This window comes from Nipponia nippon, unplaced genomic scaffold (genome assembly GCF_047370975.1).
Source record: "Nipponia nippon isolate SJK-2023a ecotype South Korea unplaced genomic scaffold, ASM4737097v1 scaffold_1, whole genome shotgun sequence".
Lineage (NCBI taxonomy): Eukaryota > Metazoa > Chordata > Aves > Pelecaniformes > Threskiornithidae > Nipponia > Nipponia nippon.
This window is the reverse complement of record NW_028262290.1, coordinates 92,712,087-92,733,670: the sequence shown is the minus strand read 5'-3', so window position 1 is coordinate 92,733,670 and position 21,584 is coordinate 92,712,087. Positions and strand designations below refer to the sequence as shown.

At 50.1% G+C, this 21,584-nt stretch overlaps 2 protein-coding genes across 8 annotated transcripts in view; both read left to right on the top strand.

Moving 5' to 3' along the window:
• Positions 1-968, top strand: part of DUSP22 (dual specificity phosphatase 22) — a 61,542-nt gene extending 60,574 nt beyond the window's left edge. For both annotated transcript variants that reach the window (XR_015705798.1, XM_087762399.1), the window contains one exon: positions 97-968. Coding sequence is in view for 1 of the 2 variants with exons in the window: in XM_087762399.1 (XP_087618525.1) it covers positions 97-138 (42 nt within the window). In the remaining variant the exon portion in view is untranslated. The remainder of the gene's footprint in view (positions 1-96) is intronic.
• Positions 969-1,436: 468 nt separating this feature from the next.
• Positions 1,437-21,584, top strand: part of IRF4 (interferon regulatory factor 4) — a 46,895-nt gene continuing 26,747 nt past the window's right edge. For 2 of the 6 annotated variants that reach the window (XR_015705766.1, XR_015705765.1), the window contains exons 1-10: positions 1,437-3,809; positions 4,300-4,656; positions 5,345-6,532; positions 7,145-7,440; positions 7,947-8,133; positions 8,972-9,060; positions 9,619-9,760; positions 11,582-11,689; positions 13,005-13,358; positions 17,349-17,461. Coding sequence is in view for 3 of the 6 variants with exons in the window: in XM_087762340.1 (XP_087618466.1) it covers positions 7,237-7,440; positions 7,947-8,133; positions 8,972-9,060; positions 9,619-9,760; positions 11,582-11,689; positions 13,005-13,358; positions 17,349-17,461; positions 19,410-19,553 (1,341 nt within the window). In the remaining 3 variants the exon portion in view is untranslated. Of the gene's footprint in view, positions 3,810-4,299; positions 4,657-5,344; positions 6,533-7,144; positions 7,441-7,946; positions 8,134-8,971; positions 9,061-9,618; positions 9,761-11,581; positions 11,690-13,004; positions 13,359-14,042; positions 14,214-17,348; positions 17,462-19,409; positions 21,269-21,306; positions 21,362-21,584 lie in introns of those variants that run through there. The other 4 variants (XR_015705772.1, XM_087762363.1, XM_087762353.1 and 1 more) reach the window with 4 other exon arrangements.

Below are 21,584 nucleotides of genomic sequence, written 5' to 3'. Positions count from 1 at the left end.
TGCTGATTCAGCAACAAACTCTCATTATTGTTTTTATTCATAATGTTGATGATTTGATTCGCAACACTACTCACTCACACGTTTTCATTTCCTCAGCTTGGTGGCATCATCAGATGCACGCGCTCAGCACAAACGTGACTGCAGGTTCTTCTTTCGACGTTTCAGGAAGCTCCACCGTGTCGTGCTTGGACTGACGACGAGCAGGCAGTGATCCAGAACTGCCCCGTGGCTTTTCAAGGAGTGCAGGATGAGCTTTAAAAAAAGGCTTTTTAGCAAAATTGGCGTTGTAACCAGCGCCCTGCAAAACGCAGGCATGTGAGCACGTGTGCAGATACACAAAATCCAAGGTTTTTCTCCCTGACAAAATTAATAAAACCTAGAGCACCTCAAGAGTAAAGCCCACTCCTCCCATTAGTTTTAGACTGTAAACGTTCATGCTTTGTGGTTCCAGATGGCTACAACATGCAGTTTGCACACCGGAGCAGTACCCAGCTCCTATCCTTCATACTCCTCTTTGCTCCTCTGGCTTCTCAAAGGAAAATCCCTTCTTTAACATTTGGTTTCCCTGCACTAGCTCAGGGCACCTGGCTTTTTCCTCAGACGGCAGTGGTATTTATTAATTACCTCTTGTACCTGCAATAGAAACAAATACACGTTAGCAACCCTCCAGCAGCTTTTGTATCCCTCAAGGCTACGCAATCTTAGAGTGGCTATTTCCAAGTCACACAGCTTTTCTCACAATTCTGCGTATAGCAGAAAACAGTCCATAAATCTGAACAAGAGTCATTCCTTGTTTCAGAAATCTGCTCATCAGACACACTCTACTTGTATCTCCTTTCCCAGCTCGCGTGGGGAGTGTTGGAAAGCATCCGAAGCAGGTCATGAAAGGGCTGCTCAGTTGTACCCCTCCGGATCCTAGCTCAGCGATTCAGCGGGGCATTTGGGAAAACAGGATTGTTATCGGGGTACCGGTGGGAAGGGGGTTAATAATGATCCAAGAATAACCAGGGATCCCTGAAAACATGTGGAAAGGTAAATAAGGGGGGGGGGGGGGAAGGGGGAAGAGAGCACGGAAATACACTGATTTCCAGGAAAAGTAAATTAACGCTTAGAAGTGCCAGGCGCGGACAGGGTGGTGATGCTTACGCTGCTGAAGCCTTTCATCTCCCAGCTCCAGCAACATAGCCCTCCAGTGCCTGTTTTGTAAAGAAAACACCATCAGCCCAACACTAGCTGCCCAAGCAACCTGCTGCTCAGCCAGGAGGCCCCAAGGAGCGGAAAGTCTGTAAAAATTCTGCTGTTGGTTTGCAGAGGTGAATGTGTCAAGCCAGGGTGACCCAGCACCGGGGAAGGGCTCCTTCCAGCTTGTGTGCCGCATTGGCTGGCCGCGCGCGCCGACCTCTTCTCTTCGAAGGAAAGCTGCAGGATACCTCAGGCGTTAGGACCCGCGGTGAAAGGCTGTTTCAGTCCCAGGCACAGGCTGATGTACGGAGGCATGAAGGCAGCCTAATGAAAGGTGGTTTGAAATATTCTTGGCTACGCAGAGGAGGGGAAGTACGTGAAAAAGAAACAAAATGTACACCGAATCCACCCAAAATAATCGCAACTGGACCGTGAGACTTTTCTGCTTAAAAGACGTGGCCACACTCACCGGTTTGCTTTATTTCTAACAGTTTAAAATGACTGTAATTAGTAATATGGAAGATATATGACAGATTAATACTCTTTCAGGAGTCATTATTTTAAATGGAGGAACTGCAAATACCCTTCCAAAATGAGAAGGGAGCACTTATGACACCAGAAGTTACCACAACAGAGGATGCTTAAAATCGCCTGTTGCAACTCGTGTTAGACTGCTTATAGAGCAAGCGCTTTGCTGGAATAAGTCAAAGTAATTGGGAATCTGCCCCAAATTTCCACGGTGTCTCTGAATTCCATCAATGCCATCCACAGAAGTCTTTCTGCTGTGTAGGCGACTTGTGAACTCAACCCCATGCCTCCGAGTTGTTGACTGAAGCGTGGGGTTGTGAGGCTTTAATAGAGCTGCTTCTTCAGTTGTGCTGCTGCTGTGGGCAGCGGAGGGCATCATCTCACAGGGACTTGCAACCGGGGATTTGTGAGGACTTCTGAGGGAAGAAGACACCCAGTGGAAACCAGTGCCAACAGCAAGGTGTTGAGCCCTTCAAAACTCCACCTCAGGAAAGGGGTTTGGGGGCAGCTAAAGATGTAGACGGGCAGCTGCAGGCTTTTCAAAACCACTTTTAGGGGCTTAATTCACTTCTGACAGTGCATTTCCCAATGTCATTTGTCAAGGCTTCAGCACAAGCTTTGCTGGGTTCCTGAAGAGCCCTGGTCAGGGTCTTCACCCAAGACTAGAGGTGGACTGCTAGGGAAGGAGCTCACTCCCTGCTGCGCTCCTGTCCACCGCTGGGTTTGCTCTGGGCCGCAGCGAGTGCGCAGGGGGCCCGGCCTTCGCTGCCCGCCGGGACCTGCCGTCACAAGCACATTCCCACCAGAGCCACAGGCGGATGGATGGATGGACGGATGGATAGATGGATGGATGGATGGATGGATGGATGGATGGATGGATGGATGATGGCCAGCGCAAGCAGGGCAGCCCTCTCAGCCCAGGCAGGAGCAGCACGAAGGAGCGGGCACCCCTTGCTCACCCTCGGCAGGTTCCTCTTCTGCACCGAGGAACTCCCCCTGTGCCAGTGCCCGGGGGGGGATTTCATCGTCTCCAGCGCGTGGGGAGAGCCCCCAAATGAGCGCTCCTCAAAGGGCCTCTGCTGCCAGACATATTGCCTCTGGCATATTTCTGACAGGTCCCTCTGGCTTAGAGACTGGGTTCACCCCGTGGATTTTTAGGGAGGCAGAAGAGCCTTTGCACCCAGGAGAGCAAGGGCAACCTTCCTGAAGGAAAGGAGGAGTAAACTCCTGAGTGTAAGAGCATTTAATACGTGTGCCCTTTGGCTCAGCACTGCACCTTGCCGTAGGGACCCATCTCAGAGAGCCCCTGGCAGCCGGTCTGAGCTGGCATCCCTCTTTGCTTTTCTGCCTTGGGTGCAATTCCCAGGTGAGTCAGCTGGGACTTCAGAGGGGTTTCGTGAAAGCAGAAGCCAGCTCTCTGTGCGCTGAGGGCTTGCGAGCGACTGTTGAGAAGAAACAGTCACTTTTCCTGGTATGCCTTTAGTCAGTGTGACCTTAAGAGTGTGAAAAACAGGGGGCCCGGCGGTGACTGCCGTGGTTAAACAGCAGCAAGAGCATTTTCACAAGAGGCCTTCAATTCAGTCACCAACACAGAAAACTTCCACGAAGGCAGTGGGGCTTTTGGGTAAGGTCTGAAGGGTCAAGCACTGGCAACGGTGTGGAAATCACTAGAAAAAGATGAACAGGCTTGAGGTGCTGTAAATGTTCAGATCACCAGCCAGGCCGGTTAGGGAGGAATCGCCTCTTCACACATGCAAAAAGCACTCAATAAAAGTTTACCGGCGCACTGCTGCAGCGTTTGATGCAGACACCACAGTTGTGTTATTGATCAGAGTTTTCTCCTTTACAGACTGAAATGGTGGTCCTAAATTTTTTTTGCCATCTTAAATGGAAACGCCTGACATCCAGAAACCCCGAGTAACGAAGTCAGCAGAGCTAATGAGATTAGCACGTCTTAGTCACGAGAAGACTTATTTGCAAAGGCTGTGTGTGCATGTAGGGGTCTGGCTTTAAGCGTTCCCTCTAAAAGTTAGGCAACTGGAGATAGTTCACTAATAGACTTCTTGCTGCACAAAGACAGCCACCAACCGCCCAGCCAGGTAATTTCCCACATATGTACTGCCTGGGTTTTTCATGATTGACTCTGTCTTCTCTTAAAGATTTCTGAATGGGTAACTCATCTACTTCTCTGTCTGTATGTGGATTTCTTTGGACAACTACAATTATTTTTTCAAAATATTCTCCAGCATTTCAGAAAGATGTTTTTTTTTTCTTTTTTCCCCGAAGGGTTTGACCTAATGCGGCTCAAATCTGCATGTTTCACACTGGCCCAGAATTTGCAGTCTTCAAAGCCGCAAAAAAGAGAAGGCATTAGAAGTGTTCATTTTATAGTGATACATTTCAAGACAGTTTTATATTTAATGAAATTACAGTTGGCGCCCTGAGTAACGCGCACACTCTTGCCCCTAGGAATCGAAATTGCATTTTTCAAAAGCCTTTCAGATGCCTTTTGGTAAAGCTGTGGTTGCTCGTCTTGGTTTATGGTGGCAGTCACCTCCAATCTCAAAGACGTATTTTAATGTTTTGAAGGTGCCTTAACTCGTGGCTGCGAAGGTTTCTGGTGGACACCGCCAATTCTTTTTTTAGAGGACGGACGGCGTGTTACAAACCTGGTCTCTAAAAATGCCTGCGCTTCTCACTTCTCCCTCAAAACGTGGCGATAATTACATTTAAATTTCAGAAGATGGCGTTGAAGATTTGCAATTAATACCCTAAACCCTGCGTGTGCCCTCCGCACCGGCGGCCTGCCAGCACAGCGCGCGACGGCTGGTGTTTGATCTGATCCGTTACAGCAGAAAGGATGCGGGTGCGCGCTGCAGGCGTTGGAGCAGAACAACAAGAAGAAAGTGTCGTGGCATGAGACACGTGTTTGAAACCCGAAAGGCGGTAAGACAGACTTTCATGCAAGCCCGGACCTCGCTCCCTCGTCCCGCCGCCCTGGCTCCCACCCCGTCAGGGCAGGGGGCTTCGCAGGCAGGCGAGCGGGCGGGTTGCCGCCACCCAGCCCCGGCGCCGGTGCCGGTGCCGGTGCCGGTGCCGGTGCCGGTGCCGGTGCCGGTGCCGCGGGCGGGCTTTCCCGGGGCAGCATCCCCCGAGCTCAGCGGGGCGGCAGCCGCTCCCGGCCGGGGCTGGCGGCTGCCCCCGGCTCCGGCCGCTGCCGCCCCGTCGGGGCTCGCTGCCTGCGGGGCCCGGCCCCGCTGCTGCCCCCCGCTTCGTCCCCCGTTTCACACCGTAGGGGCTGCAAAGCACGGGGCGGGCTCGCCGGGGGAAGAGCCGCAGCCCCGAGCCCGCCCTCGCCTCGGGGCGGAGGGTTTCTCGGTCCCCCCCCGCCACCCCGGCTCGGCGGCCCGGGCCACGCCGGGCCGGGTCGCAGGGGTGCGGGCAGGGGGTGCCGGCCCCGGGCGGGTGGGCGGCTGCCCCCGCCGTCTCCCCGGGCCTCCCGGGCGCCCGGCCGGCGCCGTCTAGCACGTTTCTGGTGGGTGTAGCTAGCTGGGTCTTTTACAGTAAAAGCCGCCTGGCTATCCTAGGTAGGAGTTTCCCCATGCTATTTATGTATATGTGTCTGTCTGTATAGATTTAAAAAAAAAAACCAACGCGGACGCAGAGAGGGCGCCGGGCTGCGCTCCCCCCCGCCCCGCGGCGTGTGTTTACCAGCAATGGGCATGTGTCACTGCCTCAGATGTTTTCCAGCTCGCAAAGTCCCCGCTCCCCTCCGCCGGCTCCACCTCCGGGCCGGGGCCCGCCCCCCCCCCCCCGGGGCACGACGCCCTCCATCATATAAAGAAACTTCCCGGTGCCGCCGGCCCAGTCGCGGTGCGCCCCGTCTCAGCAGCCGCCCCGTCTCAGCAGCCGCCCCGGCAGCCGGCGGCCCCAGCCCGCTCCCAGCGCCGCGACAGAGGTAAGCGGCGGCGGCCGAGCCCCCCGGAGCTCCCCGGCCCCCTCGCCACCCCCGGGCAGAGCGGCCCCGCCGCGGGACCCGACCGGCCGGGGAGGGAGACGGGGGTGGGCGGTGCGGACACCTCGGCTTTCCTCCCTCTGGGCTTCTCCTGGCGCTGTCGGCACCTGAGCGAGCTCCTTGGCCTTTTTTTTTTTATTTTTTTATCTCCCCCCCCCAAATTTAAAGCAAAAGAAACCCGCCCGCCCCGCTATCGGCTCCCGAGGTGAAGGCGCGCACCGGCTCCCGGCGCTGCCGGCTCCCCCTGCCCTGGGGAGGGTCGCGGGAATGGGTGGGGGGGATCCCCTGCTTCTCCAAGGCGGGGAAAGGACTTTTTGAGGGTTTTTGCACGGGCCCCGGCCGCCCCCCAGGCACATCGTGCCCCGGGGAGAGGCTGGGGAGCGGCTTTGGTGTCGGGGGGTGCCGCTGCCCGGTGAGGGGCGCGGAGCCGCCCGCGGTGGCGTGCACCTGCCGTGCAAGGGGACTCTGAAGGCCTCCCTGCGCGCGGCGGCAAAGACTGGGCGAGGAACCACTTTTTTGTTAGATACGATGGGGGGAAAAACCCCACCAAACCAAGCTCTTGGGCATTCAGGCACTTTTTCAGGTCGGGGGAGACAAACCTGATGGCAGGTCCCCATCACGGGTGTCGGTGTCCTCGCGTCAGGACCTTCCCTGGGGGTGCCCGTCCCCGCAGAGCCGCGCGGCGCCCAGCGCGTGCCCGCACCTCCGCGTGTCGCTAAGGCTCGGTGTGGCTGGCTGCCAGCTCCCGCGTCTCGGGGGACAGTGCCTTGTGCCAGGCTCCGTGGGTTGCTGTCTTCCCGCTTTTAGGTATTTGCAATGTATAGATTTGAATGTTGTTATACATGCGTGTCGGGAGCAGTTGGAGGGGTAGACATGTATAGGACATCATGTGTCTTGCTTAAGTGAGCTTGGGAAAACTACTTTGATGTTATAGTTAGATGCCGTATAAATCATAACTGCATGTGAAGCCCTCTGAATCGTGTGCACGTGTCTAACATATGTGCACTGTCATATGCAAATACATTTTTATGCAATTTTTTTCTTTTTTGGTTAAGAAGTAAAACCCCCGTTGAACTCCGAGCAGGACAAGGGGTTTGCGCCGTAAGTCACTTGCAATGAAAATTTCAGCAACCTGCATGTGTTCATGCAAAACAGTGTCGGGACAGAGGGGAAGTCTGTCAAAGTCTGCAGCACGAGTGGTGCCTGGGGAGGGCTGCCGGGGGCTGTGCCCGGTTTCCTGAGGCTCTGTACCGTGTTTCCCGGGCTCCCCAGGGCCCCCCTGCACGCCGTGGCTGCCGTTTGGCGTGATACGTGTGGCGCTGGGGACCGCTGGCGGGCCTCTACACGGGGACTTCAGCCAGCGCCTGACCTGTGGGTTTTCCTCTCCCCCCATCCTGCCCCTCTCCCCCTCCTCCGCAGGCCGCCAGAGAGCCGCCGCTTGGGCGTGTGCGGAGAGGTGGGCTCGGTGAGGCACCCCAAAACCCCCCACCCCGACCCCCGACACGAGTGGCATGAACTTGGAGCCGGGCGAGTGCGGGATGAACTCGGTGAGCTGTGGCAACGGGAAACTCCGCCAGTGGCTGATCGACCAGATAGACAGCGGCAAGTACCCAGGGCTGGTGTGGGAGAACGATGAGAAGAGCATCTTCCGCATCCCCTGGAAGCACGCCGGCAAGCAGGACTACAACCGCGAGGAGGATGCCGCCCTCTTCAAGGTAGGGCTCAGCCTGGGGTCAGGGTTTTGGGACACAGCTGGGGCAGGAGGGATGTCCGGAGGCTCTGCAGTGGCCCCTCGCCATCCCCTCCTCGCCGCCCGCCTCTGCAGGCTGGCTCCGCTGGGTGCCGGCTGCCGCCGGCTGCCTGCCTGGTGGCCCCAGCTGTGCCCTGGTGGCCCCTGTGTTTGTGGGATGAGACAGCCTGCCCTTTCCCACTTCTCTGTGTGGAGCTAAGTGCGTGTGGGACTGCAGCACATCTGTTTCCACATTGGATCATTTTCTCCCTTTCCTCGTGCCTGCTAACCTGTTTTTCCTACCTTGCCATGCTGCTTTTTTTCTTAGCCTAAACCTGTAGGGATTAAATTCATGCACATATAAGCACACATATATATGCTGTTTCAAGCACTGTGGACTTGTACCTTGTAGTTGATTCTTTTTTTCTTTTTTCTTTTTTTTTTTTTTTTTTTCCTTTTTCTTGCTCTTTTGATTATCTGAAATGTTTCCAGGCTTGGGCTCTTTTTAAAGGAAAGTTCAGAGAGGGCATTGATAAACCAGATCCCCCTACCTGGAAGACAAGATTAAGGTGTGCTTTGAACAAGAGCAATGACTTTGAAGAACTGGTGGAGAGAAGCCAGTTGGACATCTCAGATCCCTATAAAGTGTACAGAATAGTGCCAGAAGGAGCTAAAAAAGGTAAAGCATCTCAAATTCCCTGTGTAAGAGTGTGAATATGTCTCATTGTAAGCATATGAGGACTGAAGCGTGCTTTTCTGGAAGGGCTCTGCAGTCTTTTTAAGTCTTTTAAGGAGCCAAAATGCAGGGCTCAAGTGCAGCTTGTTCTGATGACTTAAGAGGCTGCATCTGTGAAAGGACTGCCGGCGTTTGAGTTGGAGCGTTGAAAGGGAGCCCTTGCAGAAGATGCAGACAGGCGCCCTGCACATCGCTGGAGGGCTTGCTCTTTTAGCTGGAGCCTCCCTGCCAATTCTGTGTAGAGGGAGCCGAGCAAGCGGCTCAAGGGACAGGCAAAAAAAACCAAAAACAAAATTTGCATGCTGGATCTAGGTTTTGAATACCTAGGGAATACATTTTGAGTGCTAGGGGAGAGCAGCACTCTCTTGAGCCAGACAGTAGGTAACTGCTGCGGGGGGGAGAGCTGGGAGCGAGGGATGCCCAGCCTGCAGCCTCTTGGGCCGAGGCTGGGGCAGTGCCCGCTCTCCGACAGGCCTCTGCGGCCAGGCAGGGCTTGCAGGAGGCAAAGGCTTGGCAGGGCCCGGGGGGGACATCGTGGCGCGCTGGGTATGGCTGGGCAGCTCTTTTCTGTGGGGCACCGGGGAGCCCGGCGGGACGGACTGCCTCCAGGATCTGCCTGCCAGGGAGGGCTGGCAGTCCTGTCCCAAACGGGCACTGGAGGGCATTTTAGTCCTCTGCTTGTTCAAAGGCAGGTTGTATGGATGTATCTTCAATGTGCCAATTTTAGATTTCCTTAAGATGTGGTTGACGTAATTTGTTTTCATCCCTCTGGTGAACATAGGTGCAAAACAGATCAGCATGGAGGAGCAACCGTTAATGATGAACCATCCCTTTCCAATAACGTCTCCTTACACTTCACTACCGTCTCAGGTATGACATTAGTTACGCATTTTGCTTGGTGCTCGTACATTGAGCAGCATCATTTCTGTGCTGTGTGCTATGTCTGTCTTTGCTGGTGTAGCTCTCTAGTTCTCTCTGGGAAGAAACTTTATTATGAAAACTGAGAAATCGAGAAGCAACTTTTCTAATGTCATATGAGGCCACAGGGCAGTTGACTTCCCTTGGTGTTGTTTATCCCTGAGTAATAGCTCTTTTCTGCTGGGCGATAGATATTAGTGCACCGCCGTTCTCTTGATGCCAGAATGTAAGCACCCAATGAAGCCTTGCTCTTCCAAGCAGACATTTACCAGCAATGCTTTGACTGCCTTTTGTTATTCCACCCTGCTTATTGACGCCAGCGGTGAGAAGTTCATTTGAAAGCCCCACTGGTGGTGGTGGCGAAGTGCCATTCGTGTCGCCTGGGCGATGCTTAGACCTCTGCGGGCTTTGGCAGAGCAAATCAAGGAGCTGAAATGTGAAAGCTGGTGCAACGCAGAGCATTAGTTTTGACAGCTGCCGAGTAAAAGAATATCTCGTTAAATTGAATAGGTACCCAACTACATGGTGCCCCACGAACGGAACTGGAGGGAGTTTGCCCCGGAGCAGCCGCATCCCGACATCCCCTACCAGTGCGCCAGCGTCCCCTTCGCTGCTCGCGGTCACCACTGGCAAGGGCCCGGCTGTGAAAATGGTAAGATGCTCCCATTTAGGGTTGCTTGCTGAGGTTGGTCACCTAGAAGGACCGCAGATTTCTGGTTTCTTATCCGTGGCTTTCGTTGGAATTAACAGAAGTGGCCGGAGAGGAGTGCTGGGCTCCCTTCAAAGAGGGCCACGGGGCCCGTGGCAAGAGCCTTTGTCCTGGCTCTTGCTTTCGCTGCCACCATACGTGCGGTGTGTGAGCTGTGCAGTCCTCTGAGTTGATATAAGTCAGCCCCCAAAAGTCCTGAGCTGTTTCAAAAGCCCTGAGCAACAAGAAGAGAACCAACGCCCCCCAACCCGCCTCCCCCCCCCCCCCCCCAATGGGAACATGTGTTCTTTAGCTTTGCTTTCTGATTTTGAACCTTTTGAGGCACACATCAGTGAGGTTTTTCCCTCCAGCCATGCGGATTAGAATGGCATTATTCTCCCAAGGGGAAAGCTGAAATTATTACTTGATTTTAGTGCTGTGGCAATGGGACAACTTGTCATGGATTGAGTCTCTCTTGGGGCTGGTACAGCAGAAGCAGAATAAAGGGACGTTCCCTTCCCCGAAGATCTCACAGTACCAGAGCCTAACATAATCATGGCTTTCCAAGCTCTGCATCCTTAGGAAAAAGCCTGAATTGTGAAAATTGGCAATGCTGAAGCCTGCGGGGGATAAAACATAAGAGAAAGGGAACTGTGTGCTGTAGACCCTTGCAGGATAACTCACCTGAGGACGCAGGCTTTTGCTTCGTGAGGAGCAGCAGCTGGTTCAGAAGGGCAGGAAAGGACGGGAGGCAAGGAAGGACTTCTTAGAGCAGCTGCTGCCTTTTCAAAGGACAGTTCTCTAGAGGTTTTGGTGCAGAGAAACAAACTTCTCTTTCCTTGGGTCTGCTAAAAAGTAAATGCTCAGTGCACTGCAACTTTTGCTGGCAGTATATTGGAATTATTAGGCAGAATCTTTTGCTTTTCGTTGAGCTGTTTGCTAATAAAAACAATCGAGGTATCAGGCTGAATGAGCTCTGCCCTGAAGTACATCCTCTGCGGCAGTTAAACACGCGTTCAGATGCTTTGTTGGATTTGCAGGCAGTTGTTAGTGGCTGGTATTGGGTTTCTCATTCGGCTCTAAGACTTCTCCAAGAGATGCGGGTGTTTTGTATCCACGTGGCATCAGCTCCTGATCGTGGCGGGTTCTGCCACTGGGAAAGGTAGCGTGCGCTTGTCTGCAAGTCACTTGCATCATCCTCCAGAGATTTTCATTGACATGAAGAAACAGAGGAAAATATCGATTTATTGTGTTATAGATCACTTACTGATAGGCATCTCTTGGAACAGTCTAATAGTATGCCTGGTAATAAAACCCTAGTAATCTCCTGCTGCACGATGTTCTTTACCTGCTTTTTAAACAGTTAATTCCAGCTTTATTGTTATACCTGTCTTTAGTAAAATTCCTTATACTGAGTGGATTATTTTGTGCAGGCAACTTTTAAGAGCACTATAGTCTAGTTAAAAATGTGAATTAATTCTGTAATAGAATAACATGTTAGGTAAGGAAAAAGTACTGGGGGGAATACTGAAATGCCAAGGGAGTATTTCTTGCAGACCCAAATAAAAATACAGTCCAAATAGCATCTAGAGAGACTGGTAGACTTGACATACCTGCAAAAACTGGGAAATAAGACCTTTTTAAGGAGAAGGGGGGAAGAGAGAGAGTTCCTGGTAGGGCCTAGAAAAACTTGTGTTTGCATCACTGCGACCTCTGCCCGAGCTTTTTTTTTTTTTTTTTTTAAGGATTTAGGCAGCTGTCACTGACTTTTGTTTGTGAAAACAGGTTGTCAGGTGACAGGAACCTTTTATGCTTGTGCCCCTCCTGAGTCCCAGACTCCTGGCATCCCGATTGAGCCAAGCATAAGGTCTGGTGAAGCCCTCGCCCTGTCAGGTAAGGTCCGTAAACCCCCGGGCTTTCTGGGGAGCTTGACAAGAGACTCCCGCTTCTGACTTGCCCTGGGACCATCTCTCCTTTCTGATGAAGAAAAAAAGAAGGCAAAAAAAAAAAAAAAAAGAGAAACCTCTTCAATGAATGAATTTGGTTTATGGACTTAAGCCTCTGTTTGCTAGGATAGCTAAGCACTTGTAGCCCCAGCTCCAAGGGATCGGGGGAGCTGTGGTTAAGGTTAATGGAAGTGCTTCGCTGGCTCACAGTGTTAGTGCTGGGTTGCTTTGGTGAGCCACCTTCCCGGGGGAGTTTGGAAATTTGGGTGTTACCAGTGACTTCTAGCTCAGTTTTTCATTTGGGAGGATCCCCCACAAAAGCTGCTGTTACCTGGGTACCTCACTGTGCTCCTGCTGGTGGCATCTGGCTTTGCTCTGCTTCATTATTCCTGGTGAAAAAAAGGCATTTGGGAAAGAAAAGGAAAGTTATTTCAGCCAAGTTTCCAGACAGTCAGATTCTGGGGGACTTTCTGAATAACTCTGGGAAAAGGTGTGGGAATGTGCTTTTCTCAGAAATAATGAATAAACCTGTAATGTGACGCTTGGCAGGTTTCTTTAGCGGGATTGTTCTCCTGAATCAGGGTCTCTGTGTATGTATGTGTGTGCATTTCTGTATATATGTGTGTATATATATAGACATATGTTATATACACACACATATATATTCAGTGCTGTGTGAGTTCGTAGGGGTCAGCCAAGTTGACCGAATGGCCATTTGAAAGCAAGGCTGGGGATTTTGGGTACAGCCCTGTTGGAGCTAGGGCCAGCAGTTGCTTCTCTTCAGGCAGCTGAGTGCAAGTTTGCAGGTCCCCTGTGCAGAAGCCTCTTTTATGCAAAATCTGGGGAGAAACACAGCTACTTCCTGATTAAATCTGAGGAAGTGTACTGAGCCGGTGGGTTTAATTGTGACGTGAACTTGGAAGATGTGATGAAAACAGCTTTTCGTGTGCAGGCTTTTTCCTTTTAAACAGAAACATGAAGTTTGCAGGATGCTAGTTCCTACCAAATTCCCGCATCAGTTGCCCTAATAATAAAATGAAAGAGCATTAATGCTACTGTGCCCCCAAAATTTTAGTATTTATATTCTTTAGATTATTTTTGCTAATGAGAGCCTGTCCTCTGGGTGGTGGTGACCAGCAGGCTCGGAAGCCTCATGCACACTTGTCTCTTGGCCTTAGTACAGATCTGAAACATAAAACGTTTGTACTAATGTATCACAGTGATTCTTTTTTTTTTTTTTTTTTTTTCCTCTCTCCCTGTAGATTGTCGGCTCCACATCTGCTTATATTACCGTGAAATACTGGTAAAGGAGGTGACAACTTCTAGTCCTGAAGGTTGTAGGATATCCCATGGCCAAAGTTACGAGGTCAGCAGCCTGGAGCAAGTTATCTTCCCTTATCCGGAGGATAATGGCCAGAGGAAGAACATAGAAAAACTACTGAACCACCTGGAAAGAGGCGTAATACTGTGGATGGCACCTGATGGCCTCTATGCTAAGAGACTTTGCCAAAGCAGGATCTACTGGGACGGGCCTCTGGCGCTCTGCAGTGACCGACCCAACAAGCTGGAGCGGGACCAAACATGCAAGCTCTTTGATACTCAGCAGTTTTTAGCAGGTAATTCCCACTATGGCTTTGATATCGTTTCCAGAGACGTCACCTGGTCACTCTCCACATCAGCTTTACGGGAGTGCTCTTTTCGTGTTACCTTACGAGTTACAGTAAGAATTACCCCTCACTTCTTCTGGGCAAGCACAGTCAAGGGGTAGTTGACTCCTGAATAATCCTGTCAAATTCTGCTCTCTGTGCACGTTCAATGCCCCTGCCCAAACCAGCAGGAGTGAATTGATGCTTGGCTGGTGACACCCCAAACCTCACATCTCTTTAAGAAGAGTAAGGAGGAACCTAACAAAATAGTCCTTCCACGTATTAGGTGACAGAGGAAAGTGGATCCTGATCTTTGATCTGCTACTGTAAGTCCTGGGTAGGTCTGTGGTCTGCATTCGTGCTGCTCTCAACCTGACCCATAGCGAGCCTGAGATCTTGCTCAGAGTATATAAATAGCAGCGTGAATTTCAGTAGAAAGCCGCCTTTTCAGTCTGTGCCAGTGTTTAAAAGATATCTGGGGTGGGGGGAGTGAAAAGGATTTCACAAGCTCTGGAGTTTCCGGATTGCTCTAAGCAGGGAGGTGCAGTACCTCTCCAGAGCAATGCGGGAAGGTCTCGTTTTGCGTGGGGCAGTTGGGTGCGTCAGTACAGAGAGGGCAAGGGCATGCTTCAGGATGGTGCCTTCTCCTTCCAGCCCATGGAGGGAAGGGGCAGAGCCTCCACCCTGCTTCCCAGCACTTCTGAGCAGTTAGAGGGAGGAAAGCTGTCCGCCCAGAGAAACTGGTGGGAGCCGGTCATCGTCGCAGAGGACAACTTGGGCAGCAGGATTATGTTGCCCCTTTTTTGAGATGTGACATTGCTACAGGTGAACTGAGTGCCTATGGCTTGGTGTGTTTTCCCATTAGAACAGGGCATCAGCACTGGCATGAGTCTCTTAGGAGAATAATGCCTTGCAAAATTAAACAAACAAACAAAAAACAAACAAACAAACAAAACCAACCAAAAAACCACCCAAACCAAACCAACAGCTTTAGCCTACTTTATATTCCAAGGTTGGTGCACCATCCTAGCAAAATGGTCATGCAGGAAATGCATTTCAAGAGAGACATCTCATATGGATGTGAAAATTGACAGTTAGAAAGGGGAATTTGAGGTCAGGGTATTGGCTTGGGCTTCAATCACATGCTAATTTAAAGATGTATAATTCTGCCTCTGATGATGGTTTTGGAAATCCCTTTCCCTTTTCTCAGGTGTTTTTTTAGATGTACTCTGGGTTCTTCCAAACGGTTGACAGGACATCTCTTTTTAGATGCCTAACCCCAAAGATAAGCTCAAGCAATAGTTATTTTTTCCCCCCTCCTAAATTACTTATGCACCAATGCCTGTGCAAACCCAAGCATGTGGTTGAAGTCATAGTCTGCGGTGTGTGCAAAGTGAGTTTTTGCATGTGTTAATGCTCAGCTGGGTTTGTAAGTGACTTGCCATGGGCGTATCACATCTGCATGTTAATTGAATATACTGAGGTCCCAGACTGCAGGCAAGCTTGGGGATTCCCCCCTTAGGAAACCAGGGCTTCCTTGGGAACGGGGGCAGGAGACCTTTACCAAGAGAGGAAATATTGAGCAGCAGAGAAAGGGACAAAAGCAGAACTACTGTGGAGCACAGCTATTAGGACCCCATTGAGGAGCTGGACCCTGCAATACAAACTGCACCGGAGCATCGAGGCCCGTGTTGAGCGGCCTGTACTGTTGAGAAGACTAAAATGGCAATACATCAGAAAACAGGTGGATGGTCTCTGGGGAGTACTGCGTAATAAATGCAGTAAATTGGGCTGGGTGGAGAGTAGGAGGATAGAGGAAGAGAATTTGGGAGCGTGCAGGCGGCAGCCAGAGGAGGGTTGGCTTGGCAGAAGGAGGGGCGGCTGGAGCCGGAGTAGCAGGAGATGGGGAAGGCTTGGGGAGGCGCGTGGGGAGCCCCGCGGCGCAGGAGGAGGCACTTGGGCGTGGAAAGGGAGACGGAGCGAGGAGAAGCGCAAGGCTGACCTCAAGCCCTGATTATCCTCCTGATGGGAAAGAAAGGGCTTTCTTCTCCAGGTCCATGCCCCGGGCTGCTGTGTGGCGCTCCCACAGGTATTCAGGATTTGGAGAACTGCTGAGGCCAAGTAAAACTGGGGGAAAGAGGAAGGTGGCAGGAGTTCCCCGTTAGCAGTATGGTGTTGGGCTGGCCTCGGGTGGGTCGTCCTGCCCTGTCCTGTGGCAGCACAGAGGGAAGCAGAGTCCTACGGAAGATCTGTCTTCTCTCTTGGCATACCTCTGAAAAGTTCATAGGGCTTTAGGGGGAAGACTCTGGAGAGAACTATGCTTTACTCTGTGTTTTAAGTGAACTGCCCATTGTTTTATTCTTATAACTGACCTTCCCAGTAAGACCGGTAGTCCCAAGGCAGGGTTGGGACACTATTGTGGTAGCTGCTGAATTCACACCTGGGTCTGAAAAGCTTGCAGTTAAAGTAGAAATGGCAGGGGTGTATTTTGGGAAAAGGTGCATTTGTCCTGCCAAGTTTGAAGACTCTCCTTTCCCTGGGTAGCAGGGGGTGCTTCATTATAAGACATTGTTTTTAATATTAAGTTCAACTCTTTCCAGAAAGCACGAACAGGGTTATAAATGAAAACGAAATCTTTACCAATCAACTACGTAGAAATACTGCACATAACACAGACTTTAATGAGGATATTGTGTTAGATGGAATTTTCTCTTTTCTGGAAGGAAATGCAGTGTCTAAAACACAACATAGTGATTTTGGTCTGAGTGGAAGTCTCTTACAAAGGCCTCCCCTGCTATTTTTCGTAGGGGACACTTTGACCATTGGAATAATTGTATAATTTGACTTTTTCCCTTTGTGCAAGGGTGCGGGTTAGTGAATAGAGTGCAGGAGTGCGGAAGACACAGGCTCTTTTGCTGGCTCGGTGCATGGCTTAAATAAGGTCCTTCACCTTCCCGTGCCTCCCTGTCCCCCACTAGGCACAGTGATGACAGTGGCTCCATGACTATGTCTAGCTGAGGCTGAATTTCGTGCCTGGCTCTACGAAGCCATTGGCTTCAGTGCTGCTGTTGGGCGTCTGCTTGAGTGGGTCCCAGGTACTGCCGACATCTGCTCCAGGAGGTTCTGCTGTCGAGGCCCAGTAGAAATACTAATTGGAAGACATCCCAGTTTGTGCATGTGGAATGACTTGTGAAACAAGGCAAATAGAAAAATTGCAGTGTTATAACTAGTTTCCCCTGGTCTGTGGGAAAGTCTCCAAACTCAATGTCTTCTCCTTACCTCTTGTCTTTTTCCTGACCTCTCTCATCCTCCCCCTGGAGTTACTTCATCTTCTCCCACTGTGCTCCAGGGTCCTCCTTTTGGAGCTCAGCCATCCACAAGGTCTTTCTTACCGGCCTGTACTGGTTTTGGCTGGGATAGAGTTAATTTTCTTCATAGCAGCCCATGTGGTGCTATGATTTGGGTTTGTGATCAAAACAGTGCTGATAACACAGGGATCTTTTAGCTAGTGCTGAACGGTGCTTGCACAGCGTCAAGGCTTTCTCCATTTCTCACTCTGCCCCCACAGCAAGTAGCCTGGGGTGGACAAGAGGTTGGGAGGGGACACAGCTGGGACAGCTGACCCAGGCTGACCAAAGGGATATTCCCTACCGTATGACCTCATGGTCAGCACTAAAACTGGAGTGGGACTTTGTCAGAGGTTGCTGTTGCTTGGGGACTGGCTGGGCATCGGTCAGCTGGTGGTGAGCGATTGCTTTTTGCATATCTTGTTTTTATTTGTTTTGTCTTTTTTTTTTTCTTTTCTTTTTACCTATTAAACTGTCTTTTATCTCAACCCACAAGTTTTCCTGCCTTTGCCCTTCCAACTTTCTCTCCCATCCTGGTGGTGGGAGCAAGCAAGTGTGGTGCTTACCTGCCTGCTGGAGTTAACCCACAACATGTCCCTTTCTTTCTTCCCAGAGCTGCAAGCCTTTGCTCACCATGGACGCCCGCTGCCGAGATACCAGGTTGCTCTGTGCTTTGGGGAGGAATTTCCAGATCCGCAGAGGCAGAGGAAACTAATTACAGCCCATGTAAGTAGGACTTCTGCCTTACCTAAAACAAACATATTCCTTGGAGGATATGAATCTGCCAGTCAGGCTTTTTTAGCTTGTGTAGGTTGTGAGGGAGGTAATAAATTCTTGAAAATGCAGCACCGTCCAGACCAGGGTTGAATCTCCAGATCTGCCAAGGACTGACTGGTAGCCATCAGTAGGGTAGAGCACTTGAAATCTCTCTCTGTAGAGCATCAGTGATCTCTTTTGCAAATCCCTTCAAAACTTAAAGCTGAAAGGTACCCTGGAAGAGCTGGGCTGTGTTGTTATTGCCAGCCCGGTTGCGTAGCTCCTTGGGCTGCCGGGCTGGTTCAGGATGCAGTGCTTGCACAGTCGCTGCACCTCAAGGTGCTGCAGAATCCCAGCCTGCATCTCGGGGACCTCAGCCCTTAATGGGATGCAGGGGCTGCCTGTGCAGCTTCGGCGTTAAGGTAGCTGGCAAGCTCATGGGCTGACTGACCACAGTTCGCACACACTCAAAGCTAGTGTTTCGGGATGCTATCTGAGAGAGGGTGATGACGGAGACTGAGACCAGGTACTTTCTAAATTGGCTGTATTGGCCCATAAAACCACAAGAGAGGTGATAACACACACGTTAGCGGCAGGGCTTAGCTTATTGCATCCTTGGGAAGAAAACTGGTGTCTCTTAATTTTTCGAAAGCCCCTTTGGTAGTAGCACAGGTCCCAAGTCAGACTTTTGTCATAAGCTGTGGCCTCCCCTTAGCTGCGTAGCTTTTGTTCTGCCACACTGCTGCTTAGTGAGTCTGTGGGGTGGAAGGTGGGAAGTCACAGATCCATCCCAAGCTATCCGTCCCTCCTTCTCCATCTCCTGTCCCGGCAGCTTCTCTGTGAGCCTGTACCTCCTGCTCTTTCCAGAGCTTTGTTTCTCCTTTTGCCAGTTGCTCCTCAACTTCTCAGATTCTCCCGGCTTGTGGGCTGGTGGAGATCCACCATCCCACCAACGAGCTATGCCCTGGGAGCTGTCTGGCTCACCTGCGCTGCTGCCTTCCCGTCTCCCCCATGGCGGGATGGGAGGTGGTCAGCTGCCTCCGAATGCCGATGAGAGGAAGGGAAGGGGGATCGGTGGGCCTGCTCCAAGGCAGCGATCCCTTCTGGCTCTCTCCCTTCCCAGAGGCGGGACCCACAGACAGCATATTTTTCCTCCAAAATGGTGCCTGTGTCTTAAAGTGGAGGGGCTGGCTGACCAGCAGGAGAGGGTGGTGGAAAATTGTCCAATGTGTCCATCGCCAGAGATTAAGGAGAGCTTCAGGTGTTTGTTCTCAGTGTGCAGCTTAAATATTTGTAATCAGAGCCCAAAGCCCTCAGGGGGAACAGTGGTTTCTGAAGAGACCGAAGTGAAGGCAGCATTAAATCATACAAATCCCTCTTGGTGGTTGAACAGATTCCTCATCAGAGCTTGAATGAGTGACCTTGGTGTTAGATTGAAGTCTAATTTCAAACAAACACAGTCGTTTGGCAACTTATCTCAGTCTACCTGAGGGCTCTAGCATTTCAAGTTAAGTCCTGAAAGTACTTTACTATGCAGACGAGAGTTTCAACACTTTGTGTATGCATTTGAACACATCAAGTGGCCTCGGCCACGTCTGGCCTGTAGGCATTGCTCACACCCAGGGGCTGGCTAAGGGGCTATAATTGCTAATACATCATTTGTGTCACTGGTATGTGCCCTTCTGAACGAAGGCCGTAGAGGTAAGGAGTGTGTGCGGTTAGCAAGGCACTGGGCAGCAGAACAGGCAAGCCCTAGCTTAAAACAGAGATTAGTGAGACCACTGAAATTGTTTTTCCATTCTGGTAAGCAGAACTGTTTGGTCCTGCCTTGTTTTTAACTGAAAACCACTATAAATAATTAAGATGAGGAGCATGAAATTTTGTCACATGTCTGATTAACACTTTGTCTGTTCTTAAGGTTGAACCAATGTTTGCCAGGCAGCTGTATTACTTTGCTCAACAAAACAGTGGACATCTTCTGAGAGGCTATGATTTACCAGAACTTGTGACTAGTCCAGAGGATTATCACAGATCTATTCGCCATTCCTCTATTCAAGAATAAGATCCTCAGAAAGAGTGTTTTTAAAGGCACTGTAAAGATTGTGCAGAGTGGAGGAGCAGATCTGGGTCGCAATTTGGAGATCCACCTCACAGCTGGATGTGTTCAGGGGTTCAATGATAGGAAAGTGAACTAGGACAACCATATTGTAAGATACAAATGACGGGTCTTCAACGTCTGGATGCTACGTCTCACATAGGTTCCACTATCGCTGAGAATAACTCAAAACTGACGAAATGTTTGCTATGTTTACGTTTGCTTAATGCTCTCCTTGGGTTTTGAGGACTGATTCTTACCGAAGACTTAAATCCAGAGTTTACACTGTTACATTTGCAGGGCTATTTATTTTGGATTACTGATCTCAGGGAAGGTACATAAATTTGTGGTGTTCCCAATTTGAAACTGTAGCTACTATAGGTGGGTAGCAAACGTAGATGGTTTATGAGAATAGCTAATACATGTAAGTGTTTATAAATTTAGATTCATAAGTGCGATGCCTATATTCTTGTATAGAATATTTCAGCGTATTTTTTAAAAACAATGCAATCGTTCAGAGACATATTTTTTTAATGCCTGACTGACATTTGTCCTGACAATTAATTTTGTTGCTGCCACTGTTGTTATTGGATTAGCCCCCATAACAGCAGTTTCTAAGGTGATGTGTTTATGGTACTATGTCAAGAAAAGTGATCATTCAGCTCATTTTACCTGTGGATTTAGTGGATTAACCACTAAAATTCTAGAGTCCCAAAGAGCAGGTTTAAAAATAAATTACATTTTTCTTATAGTTGAGAGCTACTATGCATTTTTTATATATATATATATGTGTATGCATTAGAATTAAGTTGGCAGACCTTGAAAATAGCACAGAAATGGTCCTGCTAGCCATTTTTTTGATGTCACACACATGAGCCAGGTTAAAATAACTGCCACCTCTGACTTGTTCTGAGCCAGCTCTGCTCTTCATGTGCACAAGCAGCTTCCATCCAGTGGTACTGAAATGAATGTGAAGAGGGAGTGCAAGCAGAGCAGCATTTGGCCTCCCGTATTAAGACGGTCAAGGAAATACTTGTTCTAACACTTGTTTTCAAAAATTTTACGGAAGTATAATTTGACGCAATTTGCAGTCATGCAGTTTGCAGCCTTTTGATGGTAGGGTGCCATTAAAAAGATGAAGAGGTCTGTTGGGTACGCATGTCAGTGAAATTTCCTCACTGGCGAGTAGACTGTGTGATTTTACTAGCTTTAACTCCAGAACATGATCTCCCTATGCTTAACAGACATACTTCACCTAAATTTCGAAATGAGGAAGAAAAATTGGTACTTGGTCTGGCAGCAGACTTGTGTTCTAGGGACTTTGAATTTATACATCTTAAAGATGCATACCCTTTTGGGATATATTATCCCTCTCCTCCACAGTGCCACGCGGAATTAACTGATCATTTTTACTTTTGTGTTCTTTGTTACTTGAAGTGTTTTTCCTGGCTTAAAGATTTTCATAGGGGTGACCTCTTTCTTAGACATTAAAAGCACTGCTCTAGGTGACTTTCAGAGCTTCTGCATATGCTTTTGGCCTGTGCATACATTTTACTGACAGGGACTTTTGTGTCCAAACTGAACTGGTACAGTACAAATATTTGATGTGTTCTTCACTTTTTTTCTGGTGGTCGTTGCTTCATATGCTCATTGCTTCAGCTCACATCTTAGAATAAAGTCCTTATTCCCTACCGACTCGATTCGTATGTGTTGTTTTCAGTAGCGGGGCAAATCTAACGGGCTCGGTTCTGCACTGCTAACCTGGGCAGCACTGCTGGCTAACTCTATGGGGAACTGTGTTTTAATCCAAAAGTGCGGGGAAAGGTCAAAAGGTAAGGATTTTTTTCTTACGAACATGTCTGCAATATTAGCCAGTTAGTAGAAAAAGGGAAAATAGGGAGGTTGCCCTTTGCTGTTGGCTTCCTGGACGACGGGTGGTGCATCAGAGCCCTGCAGCTGGGGACCTGGTGCTGCCATGCGCCTGAGGGCTCTGCCCCT